General features: G+C 38.7%; 1 protein-coding gene and 1 pseudogene across 3 annotated transcripts in view; both read right to left on the bottom strand.

The window, feature by feature from the left end:
• SUN3 (Sad1 and UNC84 domain containing 3) overlaps nucleotides 1-23,626 on the bottom strand; it is a 46,166-nt gene that overhangs the window by 20,683 nt on the left and 1,857 nt on the right. The window contains exons 2-7 of one of the 2 annotated variants that reach the window (XM_025379616.1): nucleotides 22,058-22,119; nucleotides 13,802-13,899; nucleotides 12,584-12,687; nucleotides 3,730-3,770; nucleotides 2,154-2,316; nucleotides 856-940 (exon numbers count right to left, since the gene is read on the bottom strand). In XM_025379616.1, the coding sequence (XP_025235401.1) occupies nucleotides 856-940; nucleotides 2,154-2,316; nucleotides 3,730-3,770; nucleotides 12,584-12,687; nucleotides 13,802-13,899; nucleotides 22,058-22,107 (541 nt within the window). In that variant the 5' untranslated portion in view covers nucleotides 22,108-22,119. The remainder of the gene's footprint in view (nucleotides 1-855; nucleotides 941-2,153; nucleotides 2,317-3,729; nucleotides 3,771-12,583; nucleotides 12,688-13,801; nucleotides 13,900-22,057; nucleotides 22,120-23,626) is intronic. The other variant, XM_025379615.1, reaches the window with a different exon arrangement.
• LOC112620777 lies at nucleotides 17,706-18,524 on the bottom strand (annotated as a pseudogene). Its single transcript, XR_003118591.1, has one exon. The product of XR_003118591.1 is annotated as a 60S ribosomal protein L7 pseudogene (transcript).

Below are 23,626 nucleotides of genomic sequence, written 5' to 3'. Positions count from 1 at the left end.
CATTTAAAAAGTATATCAGAATGCCAAGACCAAAATAAATAAATAAATAAATAAATAAATAAATAAATAAATAAAAAATAAAGAACTATGGTCCTTCTCCCATCTTACCTTAACACTCATGCTTTAGGGCATCAGGTTCGGGAAAGTTCTGCCCTCTAACTCACTCTCTCAAAAAACACACACTCTCAAGCCTGAGTAATCATGCTGTTCCAAATGCTCTCCAGTTCATGTAAGCTGGAAATTTATTTCCCTGGCATAAATTTGAGTATCAATTGATTAAAATTAGCATTACTATGTGTTTTATATTTCCTTTCTCCTCCTGTCCCTTTCTTCTTTCCTTCCACATTGTTCACTGAACACATATTGTTCGTAGTCTATTATAGGCAGAGCATGGTAGAGAAGATTAAGGTTAATGATTCGTAGCCTTAGCCCTTAAGAATTAATTTTAATTGAAATATATTAGGAACATTATATATAACCTTTAAACACTGTCATTTAATCCCTAATAATGCATTTAGATCGGTTATCATAGTCGTTTTAGTATATAATAATGTAAAATGTCCTAATATTTTGTGCCTTTCACAACTTCACTGTGGCATCTTGGCTTTCTTGGTGGTTCTTTTAGATGCATGTTAATGAAGTTGCACAGGCTTTATTCCCTGGAACATTTGCACACAGAAAGCAATCAGTGACAACTATTTCTATTCTCTTCTTTATTATCTAAATTGATTAATTTCCCCCCTCTCAAGTTACCAGATAAACATGTTTTCCTCATAAACAAATGTAGAGGATAGAGACACTCCTGAAGCATTGTTTTTTTTTAAATGTTCCTCTTTTCACTTTTTCTGTACTCACCGGCCGACTTCAGAGCATAATCAGCCATCTGGACTTGGTCTTCTCTCAACTTTTTAAGTACATAATTGACCAAGTTTGACATTTCCTGTAGAAATTTTAGAAACAGTTTTCTGTTAACAATCTCTGCCAACTGCTTGAGTTTTGACCATTCGTTTTATTGATTTGGACCTAATTTGCAAAATTAGAATAGCAGTGAGCACCTATCAGCTGCACTCTGAGCCAGGCACTGTGCATGTGTCGTGGACTGACATCTTCACGGCTCCTGGGAGTGTCCCTCTCAGGGATACGACGTAAATAAAGCCAAGGTGTGTTCAGGGACTCCCACAAGGTCACGCAGCATGGTGGACCTAGGGTCCCTTCAGAAGCCCTAACCACTGCATCACAGTGCCCTCCCGGTGAGGTGTGAGGTGAGGTTGTGCTGTGACCTACTGTGTTCCATCCCTCATTAGTGTCCTGTGGTTAGCAGTAAAGACTGAAAGACTTGAACATTCTAGAGTTACTTGGGAATCAAGGCAGTTTACACAGATTACATGATTACTTATATTAGACATTTTTCACTGACTCTAATTAATATTGGGTTCTGAAGGATGCTGTCACTCTAAAAAACAAAAACAAACAAACAAACAAAACCATAAGCACCCTAAGTAGGCGCAACAGTTTAAGTTCAAGCTGCCTAAATGTAACACCTTCACAGTGACAAGGATGAAATGGGGCCTGGCGGGCGGCAGGTGGTCTGTGTCAGATTGCTGCGTATTTCAAAAAGTAGACATTAGGGAAGAAAAAGAAAGTAGTAATGAGAGCAGAAGAGAAAGAAGCAAAACAGCTCATGGTTTCCAACACAGTTTTGCCTGAATCTGATGCTGACTAGACTAACTGCATTAGCTACAAAGATGATGAATGCAAATCTTTTGCTATTTAAGGTATTTGTGTATAGAGCTCAGAGACTGTTCTTTCTTTCTCTCTCTCTCTTTCTTTCTCTCTTTCTTTCTTTCTTTTCTTTCTTTCTTTCTTCTTTCTTTCTTTCTTTCTTTCTTTCTTTCTTTCTTTCTTTCTACTGGAAAATAGAAGAGTTATTTATTTTGGTGTGAGGTAAGTCATATGCAATAGAATGTCTTCTCTGTGACACAGCATTTATGAAACAGTGGGTTTCTGTACACGAACCAAATATCAGTCAACACTGGACTTCCCATTGGGAGAAGAAGTGGATGTGACACTGGAAGGACATACTCCCCGTCACCCTGGACATCCTCACTATCCACCACCCCATCCCGCCCAACACGCTTTGCCTCATCCAGGACCTCCGTGTGGTCTGGGTCCTGCACAGGGTCTCCATGGGTGTTCCAGCTGTGATTATTGTCCGTACCATCCTTCATATCTCTAAGCAATGCCTTCAGGACATCTATTTGTTCAATCAAAAGTAGAATTTTACGAAAATTGTTTTCCAGAGTCTGGCTTTCCTTCCTGTAAAGGGAGAACCTCAGCATGAGAGGAAGAAAGTGTAAAGCTCCTGTTATCAGCTGTGGCTGGGCTTCGGAGCCTGCCACGTGATGAGGTGCTTTATATTGTTGAAGATATACATTCTTGAGTGAGGGGAGAGCAGAGCACACCCATTTCTCTAAAGCATCATGCTTCACTTAAAAAAAACCCTGAGGCCATCCAGGGGTCACATGGCTGAGGGTGTCCTAGTGCTTGGCCAGGCTCTGCACAGGACGACAGGCAAGGCTCAATCAACCTTGCTGGTCCCCCAGCTGGGTGACATTACGCAGGTGAATCCTGAATCCCACTGGTACCCTCCTTCCGACTGGGAACACCTTGCATTTCCAGTGTAGTACAGAGCAGTGGCTTTTGAACTGTAGCCTGAGTTCAGTGGAAGTGCCTTGGGCAAGGGGTGCTGGGGGATCCAGCCAGTGGGCAGCAACCGGTTACCAGATTGACAGCCTGAGCATGCAAGATTTTACTTCCCAAGAATGGGTTTTCTGTGTTTACAGTTTGAAAATTACTAGTAGAGAGAATAAGAAAATGTCAAGCGAATAGGTATTTCTTTATGCTGAAAAAGTATAAACACTACTTATCTAGTATTTTTCCCCATTTGTAAAACAATACATGCTTAAAATTGGGGAAAAAACAAGCATTTAGAAGAAATAAACTGTTAAATTTTAATGACTTTCTACCAGTTTTTATTCCATGCAAAAAATTAGTAACAAAATAGAAATAATATTTATAATTTTGTGTCTCCACTACACTTCCAAATGATTAAACCTATTTTAAAATTATTTAAATGGCTTTATAATTCTTCATTTCATGAATATATTCCAATGTAGTTAACCATTGGTCTATTTTTCTTATAGGGTTGTTTTCCATTTTTAATTATCATAAATAACATGGAAAGCACACCTCAGTGTGTATTTTGTTAAGGAATGCTCCATAAGAAGTAGAAATATATAAAGGGGCAAGTAATTTTCTAAAGTACTAAAAATGTTACTGTTTGGTGTTTAAAATTTTAAATTATGTAGATGCACAAGTGAGAGGAGGCAACTTTAATTGGGTTGTTTCCTTCTTCTGAGAAATCCAAATAACAATAAATGTACTATTTTTAATACTAAACACAGCAGGAGTAGATTAATTCACCTCTAACCCTTTAATCTTTTCTATCTTCTTTTTTTCTTTTTCTTCCTCCTTTCTTTCCATCTGCATATATACATAGAGAAATGCTAAGAATGATGTCATTAACTATTAATAATAGTTATTTCTGGGAGTGAAATTTTGAGTTATTTCAGGGAGTAGCTTTTCTTTCTTATGCTTTTTTGTACAAAAACATTTCAGTATTTGAAATCACACCAAAAAGAGACACATAGCAAAAAAAATCTCACTCACTTTAAAAGTTCCAGTTGCTCTTTAGGCATACGAAGTCTGGCCTGAAAACAACAGAAAAAGATAAATCATTCTGAATTCTGCTTATTCAAGTAGAGTTTTTTTTTTTTTTTTTTCCCTCAGAAAAGGGAAATAAATAGCACGTTGTCTCCTGATATATAGATGTGCTGGCTGGAACTCAGGAGCATCCTCTGAGTGGCCCGCCTCTTTCCCAGCCTCATCTGTACCTCATGAATGTATTTGAAGGAGATGAGGTAATGCAAATCTATTTAATGAGTGACATTCAACAGGAACTCTTGGATGGGCACATCATTTCCTGTTTCTTAAGATTGTAAAGGCCTGAACACAGTCTGATGGGGAGGAGGGAGTGAGGTTGGAAGAGGAAAAAATAGAGGGAGGAGGAAGAAAGGGAAGGGAAGACAAAGGGGAGAGGCACCCCTGGTGAATGTGGAAAAACCCAAGGAGCATGTGGCGACATTAGAGGGCATGCTGAGCTCTTTGGGCTTGTCCCTGAACAAGGAGGGAGACTCCCACTTACAAATAAGAAAGGCATGTGATTACTTTTGGGCTAGATTGGCCATCACAATCAGAAAATTGCAGAAATGTATCTAACATTGGTGACATGTGTGGTATAGATAGTCTCTGGTGTGGATGGTCTTGGTGGTTACCAAACTAAGACAAGAAACCAGGAAAAGGTAAAATTACCGTTTGGACACAACGTTTGCCTTCAGAGGACTTTCTGCTGTGGAGGTGGTCAGGGAAGACATAAACACTGGAGAGATAGAGGATGCCAGAATGCAGGCAGCACTCTAGTCTGCAGTACCGGGCTACTGTGCTGCCTGTTCCTCTCCTAGAATGGGGGAATGGCCTAGCCGTCTCTTCCTGTCACTGAGAAGACCTTGGGCCTGGGTGGCCAGCACCTCTATGTTCCTTAGCTCATCCTGCTGTGTGTCTTCCAGGCCCTGCCACAGATGACGGTGGTTGGTTGGGTGCTCACATTTTTTTTTTTTCAGACGGAGTCTTGCTCTGTCGCCCAGGCTGGAGTGCAGTAGCACCATCTCGGCTCACTGCAAGCTCCGCCTCCCGAGTTCACGCCATTCTCCTGCCTCAGCCTCCTGAGTAGCTGGGACTACAGGCGCCCACCACCATGCCCGGCTAATTTTTTTGTATTTTTAGTAGAGACAGAGTTTCACCGTGTTAGCCAGGATGGTCTTGATCTTCTGACCTCGTGATCCGCCCGCCTTGGCCTCCCAAAGTGCTGGGATTACAGGCATGAGCCACTGCACCCGGCTAAGGGTGCTCACATTTCAAATGCCCTACAAGTCATTAGCCTGAGAGCCTCCAAAGCCCTGCACTCTCTTCCCATCTGTCTTTACCCAGCATGAGACACACACACACAAACACACACACTCCACATACACACACTCATACACACATATGCCCATGCTCATATGCACACATGCATACTCACATATGCACACATGCACAGCCTCTATTCCAACATGGGATGGTTGGAGAAGGTCAATAATATTACCAACAGAGGAAGGAGGGCAAAAGAGAGCACCTTGGGGCACCAATCTTGAAGGGCTCAGAAGCCAACTGAGTGGACAAGCTGGTGAGAAGGGGAGGACAAATGTGGAAGAGAGAGCTCTTCCCCAGAGAATTCCAGGAAAAATAGTCAACAATGCCCATGAACAGATGGCTCCTGACATCCTTTCTTTATATCTGGAACTCCCCTACCCTGACATGTTTTACTCAAGTGATTTATCAATTAAGAGGCAGTATCTTTGACTACGTGCCAAGAAAATAATGTAGATCAGAGTGGAGGAATGATAAGTGTGAAAACGAAGTCTGACCCAAGCAATCAATTCCCTTGGGTTTAAACTTAAATCTTGGAGGGTTCCCACAGCAGTTTCCAGAATTTTGTCTCATCCACATACTCTCCCTGCCAGGTTGGGAAGCAGACACCTCTGCCTTTAATGATCACTTTCTTGTAGCAACAAAGCTCATACTTCAGGTGCCCAACAGAGAACTCAAAGAGACCCTATGAGTTTCCTGGGGCTCTTGACACACATGACCACAAATGAGGTGGCTTGAAACAATGGAAATTTATTCTGTTGCTGTTCCGGAGGTCAGAAACGTGAGGTCAAGGTGCCTACGTGGTTAAGCGCCTCTGAAGGTCCTCAGGGAGATTCTGTTTCTTGCCTTTTCTAACTTCTGGTAGCTCTGGGCACTTCTAGGCTTGTGGCTACATCGCTCCAGTCTCTGCTTCTGCCTTTACGTGGTCTCCTCTTCTCCTCTCTGTGTCTCTATCTTCTGTAAGTCTCCTAAGGAGATCCCTGTCATTGTATTTAGGATCCATCTGAGTAATCTAGGACGATTTGATATCAAGAACCTTAATTACATCTGCAAAGACCTTTTTCCCAAATAAAGGTCACGTTCCCAGGTTCTGGGGGTCAGGAGGTAGACATATCTTTTTGGGGATCACCTTTCAGTCTCCTACAGTGACCATCAATGTGTTATCTGGGAAATAATGCTCCATCTTTATCCAGAAATTAGCCTGCTTTTCTGTTTCAAAGACTGGCTTTTTATCAGTTTGCTCTGCCCAAAATAGTGCCACATACTATAAATGTGTTGTATCTTGTATGGTGCTGTTGCGTCACGTGTGAGAATGGTGTCAGAATGGAATGTAGTGTGACACATGGAAAAATATTGCCTTACTTTTGTTCTGAGCAATTACACTTCTTATATGTTCTCCTCATCATTTTTATTTTGACAAGGATGTGAATTTGGGAGCTTATCATTGGTAGATATTCTCACTTCTAGTTTTTCACATTCTGTTTGAGCAAGTTCCCTGTCAGTAGGAGCAGTGTTTTCAATTTGTTTCTTTTTTCTGTTCTAGCCATAAAATAACATATAGAAAACACTCCTCAATTAGTTTGCTGATAAATGAACTTGAGAGTTCCTTGAAAAATAAAATTTTTCACAATTTTAAAAACATTTTTATTTTGCCTCATTCCCAAAAGCATTTCAGGCAAGTTCTACTATAAGAACATATATAGTATAAGAACATGTAGGACAAAACAGTAAGTGAGAAAGTCAAAGTGACGATAAAATAAAGATTGGAAAAGTAAGGTAACGCAAGAAGGATGAGGTTGGAACCTACTCGTGCCTGAAATTCTTGAAAGTTATTAGCTGTGGGCTATAAATTTGTTTCAGAGCATCACAGCAACCAAATGGGTGGGAAAGGGGGCAGGCCAATGACCAAAATTTACCACATCCACAATGTGGAAAAAGAAAATCAAAAGTGTTATAAAGGCTGCTTTGTGTATAGTTGATGATCTTTCTGCAACATTTCTGGCAATGAGATGGGGGTTCAGTGTCCTAGGAACCTTCCTAAAACATCCCTCCCTGTAGGCTCTTGGCCTCATGACAAAGCCTACCTCAGGGAAAGCCTCATCAGATGTGAAAATGTCCAAAGCATTTATTAAGAGGACACAGCCTCCAGGGATATTGTTTTCAGCAACAAAGCCCCTGTGTCCTATCCTAACCATGGATTAAGGTAGGGTCTGTCTGCATGTGCTGTCAATTTACAGCCTCCTGAGATATGAAAGCATCAGGTAGAGGCTGGCAAAGAAATAGCCATGGGCAAAGCCCAGTCTTATTTGTTTTTTGTTTGTTTGTTTGTTTGTTTGTTTGTTTCCAGATAATGTTGACTGAGACCCAAAGCTTTATGCCTTGGAACATGGCTGTAGTAATTTGAACCAGGATAAATTCAATGATGTGTTAACAAATTTCTTATGGTCATTAAAATTTTTTCTCAGTGAAGTCCCATAAGATATCTAATTTTAAACCATATAACTTCAAGGTGAATCCTACAAACTATAGAGATTACAGACTATGTCCGGCGTAAATAACTAAGCTTGCTGCCTAATACAGGTTTTAAGACAGAAACCAATTAAATATTGGAGTAAGAAATTTGAAGTCATTTGTCTTGAACTCACGACTGTGATCACTATGGCTTGAATATCTACCTATATTTCTTCCAAAATTCATGTTGAAACTTAATCCCCATTGTGGTGGTGTTAAGAGGTAGGGTATTTTGGGGAGTGATTAAGTCATGAAGGTACAAACCATGTGAATAGCATTAGTGCTTTTAATAAAAAGCTCCAAGGAAGTAGTTTAGGCCCTTTTTGCCCTTCGACCTTCTGCCACGTGAAGACACAAGAAAGCTCTCATTAAACATAGAATGCTCATGCCTTGATCTTGAACTTCACAGCCTCTAGAACTGTGAGAAACACATGTCTGTTGTTTATAAGCTACCCAGTCTATGGCATTTTGTTATAATAGCACAAATGGATTAAGACTGTGCTGGTGATTTGAAAGTGGCATGTGACAATAAAATTTTGTTCTCAGTGTGGCAGTGAGCAAAGTCTTAGTCTGAATGGCAGGCCCAGTCTCAACAAAATCTGGATGCTCAGGGAGGACTATTTCAGCTCTGGAATATGCAGTGGTGTGACCACAGGCTGCCTTCCTTCACTGTGCTAATCCAGCTTCCTAATCTATAAATGGATTTAGTAATACTCTTACTGAAAGGTCATTTCGAGGATAAAGTGTAATATATATTTAGTGTTCTTAGGATCCCTTCTGATGCATAATTATTACCATTATCCTGTTCTCCATGGTGGAATATGGGGCGATATATCCAGCTTTTTGAAAAGTAATATCAAATCATTAGAATTCAATATGAAAACAAAGTCACCTAAAAATTATAAATATTCTTTACTTATTTTTCTTTTAAGAGTTTATCCTAAGTAGGTAATCAATGAGAGGCAAATTGATTAAGCCATAGGATGTTTATGTTTATAATATTTAAAAAATTAGAGACAATCCAATTGTTTAGAAATAAGTATTCATTGAAAATATTCATTGGAATATTTTATCATCCATTAAATGTCATTATAAAATAATATCTAAAGGCAAGGGAGCATATTTAAAATCTATTACTGGCCGAGTGCAGTGTTTCATGTCTGTAATCGCTTGAGCTCAGGAGATTGAGAAACAGCATCTACTTCATGTAGCTTGGGATTTATAAAGAACTTACCTAGAAATAAGTTACCATCAGTCTCCAGTGGTTTCTGACAGTGCTCTTGTCTATGTGAAAACCAGGTTAACACTGGTCAAAAGTTAAATGATCATAGCTCAACCTCAACCTCATGAAAAATACTGTCCTTAGAAACACGGCCGTAGACATTTTATTTTATATTTTGAGACAGAATCTTTCTTTATCACCCAGACTGGAGTGCAGTGGCACAAGCACAGCTGACTGCAGCCTCAACCTCCCAGGCTCAAGTGATCCTGCCACTTCAGCCTCCAGAGTAGCTAGGACTACAGGTATACGCCACCATGTCTGGCTGATTTTTTTGTTGTTCAGGCTGGTCTTGAACTCCTGGAGCCAAGTGATCTGCCCACCTCATGCACCCAAAGTGCTGGGATTATAGGAATGAGCCACCGTGTTGGGCTGGCTAGACATTTTTAAAGGGTTGAATTTGCTGTTGAGTATGCTGGTTAGTCTAAAATCGGAAGGTAGAAGGGAAGGATGCCTTTTTAAAATGTGATTAGTCTCAGATAATTTATTTATTTATTTGTTGATGTATATATTTATTAAGCCTCCATTTACCTGGGGACTCTTCTAGGCTCTAGACAAGCTCCTTGATCATTACATTTTAGTTAAAAGGGGAGAATGCAAAAAGAGAGCTGGTAAAGAAATTGATGAGTATCTAAGATAAAGCAGGGGTAAAACTGGGATGCATCTACACCTGGATTTTGTCACAGGTGGTTTGGGTGGTCACAGAAGCCTGTCTGATGAGGAGACATTTGAGCTAGCTGGAATTTCAGAAGGAAACCATCCCTACAAAGATCTGCAGCAGAAGACTATGGGCAAAGGGGCACCCAATATTCAGGCACTAACAGAACCTGCCAGATAAACTTATGAGTGTATTAGTCAGTGTTCTCCAGAGAAACGGAACCAAGCCAATGTATATATATAGAGAGATTTATTTTGAGGAATTGGCTCAAGGGGCTAAGTCTGAAGTTTTCAGACTTAGCTGGCAGGCTGGCAGGCTGGAGAACCAGGGAAGAGTTGATGTTGCAGCTCAAGTCTGAAGGCTATTTGGAGACAACATCTCTTCTTTCTTGGGGGATCTCATTCTTTATTCTTAAGACTTTACAATGACCATGAGATGAACCCACATTGTAGAGGGTAGTCTTCTGTAGTTAGTCTATAGATTTAGATGTTAATCACATCTAAAAAATACCTTCACTGAAATATCTAGACTGGTGTTTGACCAAACATCTGAGCACCATGGCCTAATCAAACTGACACACAAAATTAACCATCACAATGAAGCTTAGGCACAAATTGGCAATAATTGGAGCCACCATTGACCACTCTGCATGCTGATCTCTGCTTTTCTGTTGATGACCTAACTATCCAGCTTCAGTTCCCATGGGCTTGGTCTTAGTCTTTGATGTGAGGACCTCGTGGAGTAGGAGCTATCTGAGCTGACTCTCTCTGTGGGGTTCCCAGGTGGCTGTGCTTTTGTCTAAGACTGGGGTCTCACAGATTGTCAACATATGCAGACTGAGTAGCACGTTTGAGATGGGAGTTATCCCGGGGCATCAACCTATGAACATCCAGGGAGGCTTCCTCACTGGACTGGAATGCTATGGGCATCATACATGTGCAGTCTCCTCCCTTTAGGGACTTCACATGGCAAGACACATTGAAATGAGGCAGTTGCTGGAGGAACTGGGAAGTAGAAGATTTCAGAGGCCCTCAGCGAAAAGGGTATGAAGTATGAATCTGATCAGTCAGGCCCGAGGTCACTGACTGGGGTCACTGCAGTCACTATGGGTTAAAAGGTCAGCATACTGGTGGAGACAGGTCAATATGTCTGCCCATCTTCCCACAGAACAGTAGTGACCTGGTCATAGCTTCTGCTGAAACCATCTTTGCAAAAATGATAACTGAGGGAATTATGACAGTGAAAGAGATAAGACCTATCTTACTCCATTGTGCTTCTAACCTTTAAGCTGTCCTTGTTCATTCCTGGGAGTAGGCCAAACTAACTTTGGGAAGGAATTCAGTTCATGGTTTGACTCTGAAACAAAATTGATAATAGTCCTTTCCTGAAAAGACCTGCTTCTTTCTTGGGGACCAATCTGCCTTTTTAGGACCAATAAATTCTCTACAAGATTAGAAATTACAGTTTAGGGGTCATGCAGCCCCTGGCTCCAGGAGTCTGAACCTCCCCAAATTGTTCCTGGGGATAACATCACTATTGTAAAACCTGAGATCAGTGCTTTAGATATTTTGCAGACCCTGCACTGGATGGATCAGCTGACATCACCCAGACCGGTAATCTGACTCAACCAGTTCTGCCAGCCCACCCAGGAACAGAAGACAGCAAGAAAACCTCACTTTGACCCTCTATGATTCCATCTCCAACCTGACCAATCAGCACTCCCCAATTCCCAAACCCCTACCTGCCAAATTATCTTTAAAAACTTTGATCCTCAAATGCTTGGCGAGACTAATTTGAGTAATAATAAAACTCTGGTCTCCTGCACAACCGGCTCTGCATGAATTAATCTTTCTCTATTGCAATTCTCCTGTCTTGATAAATTGGCTCTGTCAAGGCAACAGGCAAGGTGAACCCTTTGGGTGGTTACACTGCCACCCTCCTCCCTCCAGTCTTCTGAGTTTCTGAGCATAGGATGGGAAAGTCTTATTCTGGAATGCTGGGGGTGGGGTGGATCAGAAAGAGGACATTTAATGACTGGCCTCAGTCTAAGCCCACTTAGATCTAACTAGCTTCAGGATAAAGGGAAGTGCCATACTCCTGTCTGGTGTCAGGCAGTGTCAGGCAGAAGTTGATGATAAAGATTTATTTGCCATTTTATTTGTGCTTGAGATTTTCTTGGGGAACTGTGGAGAATTTTTAGGATGTCATAGCTATGAAGCTATTGTCTTTGTCTGTTTTCTGTTGCTATAACAGAATACCACAGCCTGGGTAATTTATAAACGACAGAAGTTTGTTTGGCTTGCAGTTCTGGAGGCTTGGAAATCTGAGACCATGGCACTGGCATGTGGTGAAGATTCTACCCTGGAAGAAGGATGAAAGGACACAGGAACATGTGACACAGAGAGAGAAATGGGACCAAACTCATCCTTTTATTAGGAGCCCACTCTTCAGTTGAGTCTGGCATTCCAATGATAATGGCATTAATTCAGAGCTCTTATGATCCAATCACTTTTTAAAGGTCCTACCTCTGAACACTGTTACAATGGCAATTAAATTTCGACATGAGGTTTGGCAGTCACAATCAAACCATAGAAACCACTTAATAGAATTCCATTTCCTACATTAACTTTATTAGATATTCTAATATAAAACAAAGATGGCCGGGCGCGGTGGCTCACGCCTGTAATCCCAGCACTTTGGGAGGCTGAGGCGGGCGGATCACAAGGTCAGGAGATCGAGACAACGGTGAAACCCCGTCTCTACTAAAAATACAAAAAAAAAAAAAAAATTAGCCGGGCACGGTGGCGGGCGCCTGTAGTCCCAGCTGCTCAGGAGGCTGAGGCAGGAGAATGGCGTGAGCCCGGGAGGTGGAGCTTGCAGTGAGCCGAGATCACGCCACTGCACTCCAGCCTGGGCGGCAGAGCGAGACTCCGTCTCAAAAAAAAAAAAACAAAAAAAAACACAAAGATAACATATTGAAAGTTGAACTAACCTTGTAGCATATTAAACTTCAAATGAGTGATATACAAAATGACTTAACAAAACATCACCTGATATTTATAAAGCCTTGAGCCATATTCTGCAATTATGGCATATAATTGTCTGGATTTCTGAGGAACCTCTGTTTCTTTAAGCCACTGATGACTTAGGAGTCCTGTTAAAGAAAAGACAAACTCTGATTAAAGAGTTTCTCTGGAAACATAAAATATTTTACATATATTCATAAGAATTTCCCTAAACATGAAAAATATATATACTCTTAAGAGTATCAGATCCTTGGGTGACATCATGGAAAATGGTGGAATAGTACACACAAAAAATCAAACCTCCATATAAACAATATAGCTGGTAAAGATTGACAGAATCAAATTTTTTAGAACTCTGGAATCTAATCCAAAACCTACAGCAGCCAGATAACTAAGGATAGGGGGGCTAGTTTCTAGAAACAGATCATGTGGCATTTTTGTTTACCTGACTACCATCTTCCATTTCCCAACCTGGTGGTGGCAACTATAGGAACAGCATTTCACATCCCTTTAATACAGACCTTGTTCTTATACCTTGGCAATGTTTTTTGACCCATCTAGTGGTTCCCTGAGGGGCTGGCACAGAAACTGACCTGTGTTTATTCCACTCCCATAGCTTTCTAGGAAGTGGCAATATCTATTGAAAGACTTCAAAGACACACTGCCCAAGCCCAACTGGGACAAAAGACAGTAGATGATGGAAGTGGCAGACAGACCCAAAGGCCCATGAATAAAGAGGCAGTCTCTTGCTGGAAAAAGGGATCAGAAGGACTGCTGCATCATATACTAGGAAAGAGAGAATGTAATGTGCATTTCTAGGACTGGATACATGTTCATAAATGACCTCAAGAAGATACTGGGTTGCACCTCTGGTGGATCTGTAGATTGTGTATAAGCAGGAAGTGAAGGCTAAGGCAGAGTTGTAGGTGGCCTGGCTTAGTCTTGAAGGAGTGTCCCAGCTTAGAGCCAAGCTGCAAAGACTGAGAGAATAATCTCTCTGTCTCTGTTTCTCTCTCTCTCTCTGGATTCAGGAATTCAAGGAAATATGTGTTAAATCAGTGGCTAACCACTGAGATAGTGGAATAGTAAACATATACGACAAGAAATACAATCTTAAAAATAGTTTTGGGAGGCCTTGGTGGGCGGATCATGAAGTCAAGAGATCGAGACCATTCTGGCCAACATGGTGAAACCCTGTCTCTACTAAAAGTACAAAAATTAGCTGGGCTTGGTGGCACTTGCCTGTAGTCCCAGGTACTTGGGAGACTGAGACAGGAGAATTGCTTGAACCCGGGAGGTGGAGGTTGCAGTGAGCTGAAATCATGCCACTGCACTCCAGCCTGGTGACAGAGCAAAACTCCGTCTCAAAAAAGAAAAAAAAATATTGTTTGAAAATGTTACTAAACAAACAAGTGATTGCAGCCCTCAACATGCAACAGCAGGCAAACCCTGGGAAATAGGAAAATCTGTTTTCTAGAGTTGTTAATTATAATATTAAAATGCTCAATTTACAAAATCACATGGCATACAATAAAACAGGAAAGTATGGCCCATTCAAAAGGAGAAAATGCAGAAACCATCCCTGAGGAATCTGATATTGGAATGATGAGACAAAAACTTTAAATCAGCTATTCTACATATGTTCAAAAACTAAAGGAAACCATGAACAAAGAACTAAAGGAAACCAGGAAGATTATGTATGAATAAAATGAGGATATTGATAAAAATAAATTATGAAAGAAACCAAATATAAATTCTGAGGCTGAAAGAGGAATAACTAAAATGAAGAACTTACTAGAAGGGCTCAACAGTCTATTGAAGGCAGATGAAAGAATCAGTTAACTTAAAGATAGAGCTATTGAAATTATTGAGTCTGTGAACAGAAAGAAAAAAGTGAAAAGTGAACAGAGCCCAAGAGACCTATCAGATACCATGAAGTGGATCAACATATGCATTGTGCATGTGTTGTAACAGGAGAGAGAGAGAAAGAGAGAAAGGGGCAGAAAGAATATTTGAAGAAATAAACAAAACCTATGGGATACAGCAAAAGACATATGAGGAGGGAATATTATAGCTCTAAGTGCCTATATTGAAAAAGAGGAAAAACATACTATGAATGACCTAATGATGTGCCTTAAAGAACTAGAAAAGCAAGAGCAAGCCAAACCCAAAATGAGTAGAAGAAATAATAAAGATAAGATCAGAAGTAAATAAAATTGAAGTAAACAATACAAAAGATCAATGGGACAAAGGTTTTTAGAAAAATTAAACGAAATTGGCAAACCTTTAACCAGATTAAGAAAAATAAAGAGAAGATACAAATGAAATTAGAAATAATAAAGGAGACGTTAAAACTGGTACGGCACGAATTTAAAGGATCATTACTAGCTACTATGAACAACTGTATGCCAATAAATTGGAAAATCTAGAAGAAACGGACAAATTACTAGACACATACAATCTATCAAGATTGAACCAGAAAGAAATTCAAAACCTGAACAGACCAATAAAAAGTAATGAGATCGAAGCCATAATAAAAAATCTCCCAGTAAAGAAAAGCCCAGGACCCCATGGCTTCACTGCTGAATTCTATCACACACTTAAAGAAGAGCTAATACCAACCTTATGCAAACTATTCTGAAAAAGAGAGGAGGAGGGAATACTTCTAAACTCATTCTACAGTGCCAGTATTACCCTGATATGAAAACCAGACAAAGACACATTAAAAAGAAAAGAAAAGAAAAGAAAAGAAAACTACAGGCCAATATCTCTGATGAATATTGATGCAAAAACCCTTAACAAAATACCAGCAAACTGAATTCCATAGCACATAGAAATATCATCCATCATGACCAAGTGGAATTTATCCCTGGGATGCAGAATGGTTCAACATCTGCAAATCAATCAGTGTGATACACCATATCAATAAAATGAAGGATAAAAACCATATAATGGTTTTCAACTGATGCTGAAAAAGCATTTGGATAAAATTCAACATCTCTCCATGACAAAAACCATAAAAAAACTGGGTATAGAAGGAACACATCTCAATGTAATAAAAGCTATGAATGACAGACAGATTCATAGCTGGTGTCACACTGAATGGGAACAAACTGAAAGCCTTTCCTCAAAGACCTGGAACACGAAAAGGTTTCTCACTTTCACCCTGCTATTCAACATAGTACTGGAAGTCATAGCTAGAGCAACCAGACAAAAGAAAGAAAGAAAAGGCATCCAAACTGCAATGAAAGAAGTTAAATTATCCTTGCTTGCTGATGATATGATCTTAGATTAGGAAAAAACCTAAAGACTCCACAAAAAAACTATTAGAACTGATAAACAAATTTAGCAGTGTTGCAGGATACAAAGTCAATGTACAAAAATCAGTAGCATTTCTATATGTCAACAGTGAACAATCTGAAAAATTAATAAAGTAATCTCATTTACGATAGCCACAAATAAAATCAAATATCTAGGAATTAACCAAAGAAGTGAAAGAGCTCTACAATGAAAACTATAAAACACTGATGAAAGAAATTGAAGAGGACACAAAAAGTAGATAACTCATGTTCATGAATTAGAAGATCAATATTGCTAAATGTCCATACTACCCACAGCAATCTACATATTCAATGCAATCCCTATCAAAATACCAATGACATTCTTCACAGAAATAGAAAAAACAACCCTAAAATTTATACGGAACCACAAAAGACCCCAAATAGTCAAAGCTATTCTAAGCAAAAAGAAGAAAATTGGAGGAGTCACATTACCTGACTTCAAATTATACTACAGAGCTTAGTAACCAAAACAGCATGGTACTGGCCTAAAAAGAGAGAGACAGGCTGATGAAACAGAATAGAGAACCCCTACAGAAAACTCATTTTCAACAAATGTGCCAAGACCACACGCTGGGGAAAAAATGGTCTCTTCAATAAATGGTGCTGGGAAAACTAGATATTCATATGCAGAAGAATGAAACTAGACCCCTGTCTCCTGCCATATATAAAAATCAAATCAAAATGGATTAAAGGCTTAAATCTAAGACTTTAGACTATGAAACAACTATAAGAAAACACTGGGGGAAAATCTCCAGGTTATTGGTCTGGGCAAAAATTTCTTGAGCAGTACCCCACAAGCACAGGCAACAAAAACAAAAATGGACAAATGAGATCACAGCTAAAAAGCTTCTGACAGCAAAGGATACAATCAACAAAGTGAAGAGACAACCCACAGAATGGGAGAAAATATTTACAAACTACCCATCTGACAAGGGATTAATAAGAAGAATATATAAGGGGCTCAAATAGCTCTATGGGGGGGAAAAAAACCCTAAATAATCTGATTTTAAAAATGGGCCAAAGATTCAAATAAACATCTCTCAAAAGAAGACACACAAATGGCAAACAGGCATATGAAAAGGTGCCTGTTTCATTGATAGTCAGAGAAATGAAAATCAAAACTACAATGGGATGTTATCTCACCTCGGTTAAAATGGCTTATATCCAAAAGACAGGCAATAACAAATGCTGGAGAGGATGTGGAGAGAAGAGAGCCCTCATACACTGTTGGTGGGAATGTAAATTAGTACAACCACTATACAGAATAGTCTGGAGAATCTTCAAAACATGATAAACAGAGTTAACATATGATCCAGCAGTCCCACTTTGGGAATATACTCAAAATAAAGGAAATCAGTATACCAAAGAGATATCTGCACTCCCTTTTGTTGCAGCATTATTCACAATAGCTAAGATTTGGAAGCAACCTAAGTGTCCATCAGCAGATAAATGGATAAAGAAAATGTACATATTCACAATGGTGTACTACTCAGCCATAAAAAGAATGAGATAATGTTATTTGCAACAACATGGATGGAATTGGAGATCATTATGTTCAGTGAAATAGATCATGCACAGAAAGACAAATATCACATATTCTCACTTATCTGTGGGAGCTAAAATTTAAAACAATTAAACTCATGAACATAGAGAGTAAAATGATGATTACCAGAAGCTGGGGAGGGTAGTGTTGAAGACAGAGGAGGTGAGGATGGTTAATAGGTACGAAAAATAGAAAGAATAAATAAGACCTACTATTTGACAGCACAATAGGTGACTACAGTAAAAAATTACTTAATTGTACATTTTTTTTTTTCATTTTGAGAGCAGGTACTGTTTATTAAACTGACGAGACTCAAAAAATAATCATGGTAGACACCTTAGTTCATTCTTCTAATAAGCCTGTTGATCTGGTCCTCCCTATTGCCAGCATCTCCACCTTCTACAAAATGAGTGGTCTTTTTCTTCATTCCACCTCGTGGAGAAGATAATTTGAAAGGCCACAGGAAGTCATTTGCCTCTTTGAAGCGTTTTCCAACAGTATAGATCTCATGAATCAGATCCTCCATGCAGATGATGCCATATTTACCAAGAGATCGAGCAATCAAAGCGTTATCTGTCAAAGCAATTCGCTTCTTATTGATTTTGGCATAACCACGCTTGTAGATTAGCTCATTTACTGACTTCAGATTGGGGTACCCCCATGCAATATATGGCTCTACAATCCTCAGCATGTTAATCGAAGCCTTGTTGAGCTTCACAAAGTTTCCATTGAAGGTTTGACGAAGGCGCAGAAGCTGCAATACCTTTTGGACCTTTGGGCTCACGCCATTGATACCTCTGATCCTGATGACAAACGCCGATTTGGGTTCAGCAGGTACATAGAAGTTGCCAGCTTTTCTTGCCAGCCTCGCCATTCAAATTTCAGTTCTGTACATCTGCCTGTATTCCTTGTGATAGTGCTTCGCTTTTTCATAGATAAGCTTCCTCCTTGCCTTTCGAAGCATCTTTTGGGCAAACTTCTTTCTCAGGCGCTTGATCTTCAGCTCTGCGAAATTCCTTCGCTTTTTCTTAAGGGTTTCTGGCACAGCAGGAACCTTCTTCTTCTATTCCGCACCCTCCATGGTTCCAGCCGGAAAAAGAGGAACTTAATTGTACATTTTAAAATAACTAAAAGATTGTAATTGGATTGTTTGCAACACAAAGGATAAATGCTTGAGGGGATGGATACCCCATTCTTCATGATATGATTATTTCACATTGCATGCCTGTATCAAAACATCTCATGCACCCCATAAGTATATATACTATGTACCCACAAAAATTTAAAAATTTTTGAATTCTAAATAAGAAAATAATATTTAAAGAAATAATAGCTGAAAAAGTTCCAAATTTGATAAAAAGCCATGAATCTACACATCCAAGAAGCTCAACAAATTTCAAGTAAGACAAACTTAAAAAGACTCATGCTGAAACCTATTATAATCACACTGTTGAAAGACAAAAACACAGAGAGAATCTTGAAAGCAGAAAGAGAGCAATGCCTTGTCATATAGAAGGAAGTCTTCGTTGGATTATCACCTGATTTTTTCTTCAGAAACCATGGAGGCCAGAAGAGAGTGGGATGACATATTTAAAGTGCCAAAAGAAAAAAAATTCTATATATGAGAAAACTATTCTCCCAACTGAAGAAAAAACTAACATATTCTAAGATAAATAAAAGCTCATGGTGTCTCTACCACTAGACCAACCCTTCAGGAAATGCTAAAGGGATTCCTTCAGGCTGTAGTGAAAGGACATAGAGAGTAACTCAATGCCACATGAAGCAATCAAAATCTCCAGTAACGGTAATAGAGAGGTAAATATGAAACCAGTATTATTGTTTTGGGTTTGTAACTCCTTTTTTTATTTCCTACATAATTTAAAAGACAAATTTATAAAACATAATTATACATCTATGCTTATGGGTACCCAATGTGTAAAGATGTAATTTCTGACAACATAAAGAGGAGTAACTCCCAGTGAATACAGATCATAAGGAGGAAAAAAAAAGAGGAGCAGAGCTGAATAGGAGCAGAGTATTTGTATTCTATTAAAGTTAATTTGGTATAAATTTAAACTATATTGTTATAAATGTAGGGTCTTAGTTGAAATCCCCATGGTAGCCACTAAGAAAATATCTAGAAAAAATACAAAATGAAAGAGAACAGAATCAAAACAGTACACTACTACAAAGCAATTAAACACAAAAGAAGGCAGTAAAGAAGGAAATGAACAAAAAGATAGAAGGTATAGATTTTCTAAAAATAGAAAAATGGCAGAAGTAAGTCATTCCTTATTAGTAATTAATGTAAATGAAAATTGATTAAACTTTCCAATCAAAAGGCAGAGGCTGGCAGAATGAATTTAAAAACATGATTCAACTATATGCTGCTTACAAGAGATTTACTTTAGAATCAAAACTGAAATTTATAAAACATGGCTGAAAGAAATAAAGAAGACCTAAATAAATGGAAGGACAACTTGTGTTCATGAATTGGAAGATTTACTATTGCTAAGATGGCAAAACTACCTAAAGCTGTCCACAGATTCCAAGTAATCTTTATCAAAATCCCAACAGCATGATACTAGATAATGATAGACATATATGATACTGGATAATGATAGACATATAGACCAATGGGCTAGAATATCCAGAAATAAACTAACTCAACTATAGCCAATTCAGTTTTTGGAAAGGAGGACAAGGCATTCAAAGATCCCTATAGGGAAAGAGTAATATTTTTAGCAAATGGTCCTGGGACAACAGGCTTTCCACATGCCAAAAAATGAAGTTGGATCCCTTGCATCATATAAAAAAATGAACTCAAAATGGGTCAATTACCTAAATATTAGAAGAGCTAAAACCACAAAACTCTTCAAAAAAGATTTAGCAATGGGTTCTTGGATATGACACCCTTAAAATTACAAACCTTTGTGTATCAAAGGACAGTATAAAGAAAGTGCAAAGACAACCCAGAATGAAAGAAATATTTTCAAAGATATATCTGAGAAGGGTTTAGTATCTGGAATACATAAAAAACTCTTCCAACTCAACAACAAAAGGACAAACAACTTAATCAAAAATGAGCAAAAGACTTTAATGGACATTTCTCCAAGGAACACATACAAACGGTCAATAAGCACATAAAAAGATGCTTGACATCATTAGTCATTAGAGAAATAAAACCATGATGAAACATGACTTTTCATCCACCAGGATGGCTGTAATGAAAAAAAAAAGGAAAAAAAAAAGTTAGTGGAAATGTAGAGAAATCGGACTTCTTGTTTTAATCCATTTGTGTTGCTGTAAAGGAATATCTGAGGTTGGGCAATTTATAAAGAAAAGAGGTTTATTTGGCTCACAGTTCTATAGGCTGTACAAGAAGCACGGCACCAGCATCTACAGCTGGTGAGGGTCTCTGGCTGCTTTCACTCATAGTGGAAAGCAAAAAGGAGCCAGCATGTGCAAAGACCACATGGTGAGAGAGGGAGCAAGAGAGAGTTGGGAGAAGTCAGGTTCTTTTTAACAATTAGCTCCCACAAGAACTAATAGAGTGACAACTCATTACTACAAGGATGTAACCAAGTGATTCATGAGGAATCTGTCCCCATGACCCAAAGGCCTTCCATTAGGCTCCCACCTGCAACATTGGGTGTCAGATTTCAACATGGGATTTGGGAGGACAGATATCCAAAATATAGCACTCCTCCTACACTGCTTGTGGGAATGTAAAATAGTGCAGCCATTGAGGAAAACAGTGTGGTGGTCCCTCCCCAGAAATCTCATTCCTAGGTATATACTTGAAAGAATTGAGAACAGATGTTCAAATAAGCACACGTACACACTTATGCACAGCATCACTATTCGCAATAGCCAAAAGATAAAAGCACTCTAAATGTCCATGAATAGGTAAATGGATAAATAAAATGTGGTATATACATACAATGAAATATTATTTAGCTACAAAAAGGAATGAAGAACATGCTAGGATATGGATGAACCTTAAAAACATTATGCTAAGTGAAAGAAGTCAGATAAGAAAGATCACACGCTTTATGATCTTTTTTATAACAATAACTGGGTTGAAACTTTGATTTTAATGCAAGATCCATGCCTTAAGTTGTCAATATATTAAAGAACAAATTTCCAGTGTGCTAGGGGTTGTGGATTGTGATATTTCTCAATATGAAACTACACACTGCACATTCTGCAATAATTTTTTGGGGAACTGTGTGATGAGCAACAGTCTCTGGTTGTCAAAATCTCCCAAGTGCAGTCACTTAAATTTAGAAAAGGTAAAATGTATAATATGTTTGCAATAAATATATTAGAAATCCTTAACTTTAAAGCAACATATATGACTACAAAATTTGCAAAAAGCAAACCACAATTCTAAAAGAAAAGAAGGTCCTTTCTAAATTTTCTATTTAAAAGCCAATATTACCTTTACAATCAGAAATAAAAAACAAACAAAAAAGCTTTGATAATGTGCAGTCACCTCCAGCACTTTCCGTGGCATTTATTTACAAATATGAGTCATTCTGTTGAGATCTCTCTCACCAGGCAGACATATAGAGAAATGGTTTTTAAGGATCATTACTTAGGAAGACTTACCTACAAGAAGAAAAGTCAATGTAAACATTGTACTTAGAATAATCTTCCATGATCGAGTTGCCCTAAAAGAATAAAAACAATGATTAGAAAAAGAATTTAACAACATCATGCATTTAACTTGGACTTTAGCCACTACTCCTAAGTCAACAAACTTAATTATTCTCATTCTTGCTTAATCTAGGTTGAGCCTATGAATTACTTTAATTTCCAATCCACTATTTTTTAAATCAAGAGATCATTTTCGTGATGATACACACTTACCAGCATATATGTGAGCACATAGATTTAGTCATACCTCTCGCTTTCACATATGCAATGCTTATGCTAGTATATGTCTATTTATATTCTTAAAATGCTTATAAGAAAAAAACAAAGGCGGTTTTCTAGAGGTCTCAAATGTAGAATTAGCTACGAAAAAAGAAAAAAAATAAAAATCAGGCTCTAATTTTATGGAAATTCGGTATTAAGATAAAAAACTATGACAATTAACAAATATCTGATAAAATTCTTTGAAGTCATCATGACCTTTTTTCCTACTCTGTGTTGAAGTATAGTATGCTATAGAAATACGATTTGTGTTCTTTTCTGTATAATTGTACAGCCCAGTGATGCTTCACAGAATGAACACATCCATGAAACCTCACCCAGGACTGGAAATTGAGCATACTCAGTTCCGTGAACTGAATTGCACTCCTCCTCCCAACACAAACACACACCACACACACATTCATTTGTTGAAGCCCTACCCTCATTGTTACTGTATTTAGAGATAGGGTCTTTAGTTGCTAATTAAGGGTAAAAGAGGTTATCAGTGGGACTCTAAACTAGCAGGATTGTTGTCCTTAGAAGAGGTGGAAGAGAGACTAGAACTTTTTCCCTCTTTGTGCAGTCAGAAGAAAGGTCACATGGGGACACAGTGAGAAGGCAATCCAGGAAGAGAGCCCTCACTAGAGACCAAATCAGCTGGAATCTTGGACTTCCTAGCCTCCAAAACTGCGAGAAAATAAATTTCTGTTGTTTCAGCCACCAAGTCTGTGGTATTTATTGTTGCAGCCCGAGCAGATAAATACACCAAGCCCATCAGAAGCCCATCTTGTGCCCTCATCAACCCTATACCTCCCACCTCTGAAGGTACCTGCTCTCCTGAGCTCTATCCCCATTAAGTAGGTTTGCTGGGTTTGAACCATCTATAAATGGACCCATGCGGGTATGGGCCCTATCTGTCTGCCTCCTGTTCCCAGCCTTATGTCTGTGAGAGTCAACTGTGCTGTTGTGTATAGCTGTGGTTCATTCATTCTTCTAACTGTATAGTATTTCATTGTGTGACTATACCATGTGGTTATCCATCCTAACATTGATGGGTGTTCGGGGCTATGATAAACGATGGAGTTATAAATATTACTACAAGCAATGCAGCTATGAACATTCTTGTACATGGTTTTTGATGAAGACAAATATGTATTTCATTTAAGTATATTCTCAAGAGAGGCATTGCTGGGTCATAGGATACATGCATAATCCGTTGCAGTAGATTTTGCTCAGTTTTACAAAGTGGTTGTAATGATAACC

Source organism: Theropithecus gelada, chromosome 3 (genome assembly GCF_003255815.1).
Source record: "Theropithecus gelada isolate Dixy chromosome 3, Tgel_1.0, whole genome shotgun sequence".
Taxonomy (NCBI): Eukaryota; Metazoa; Chordata; class Mammalia; order Primates; family Cercopithecidae; genus Theropithecus; species Theropithecus gelada.
This window is presented reverse-complemented; position numbering and strand designations above follow the sequence as displayed.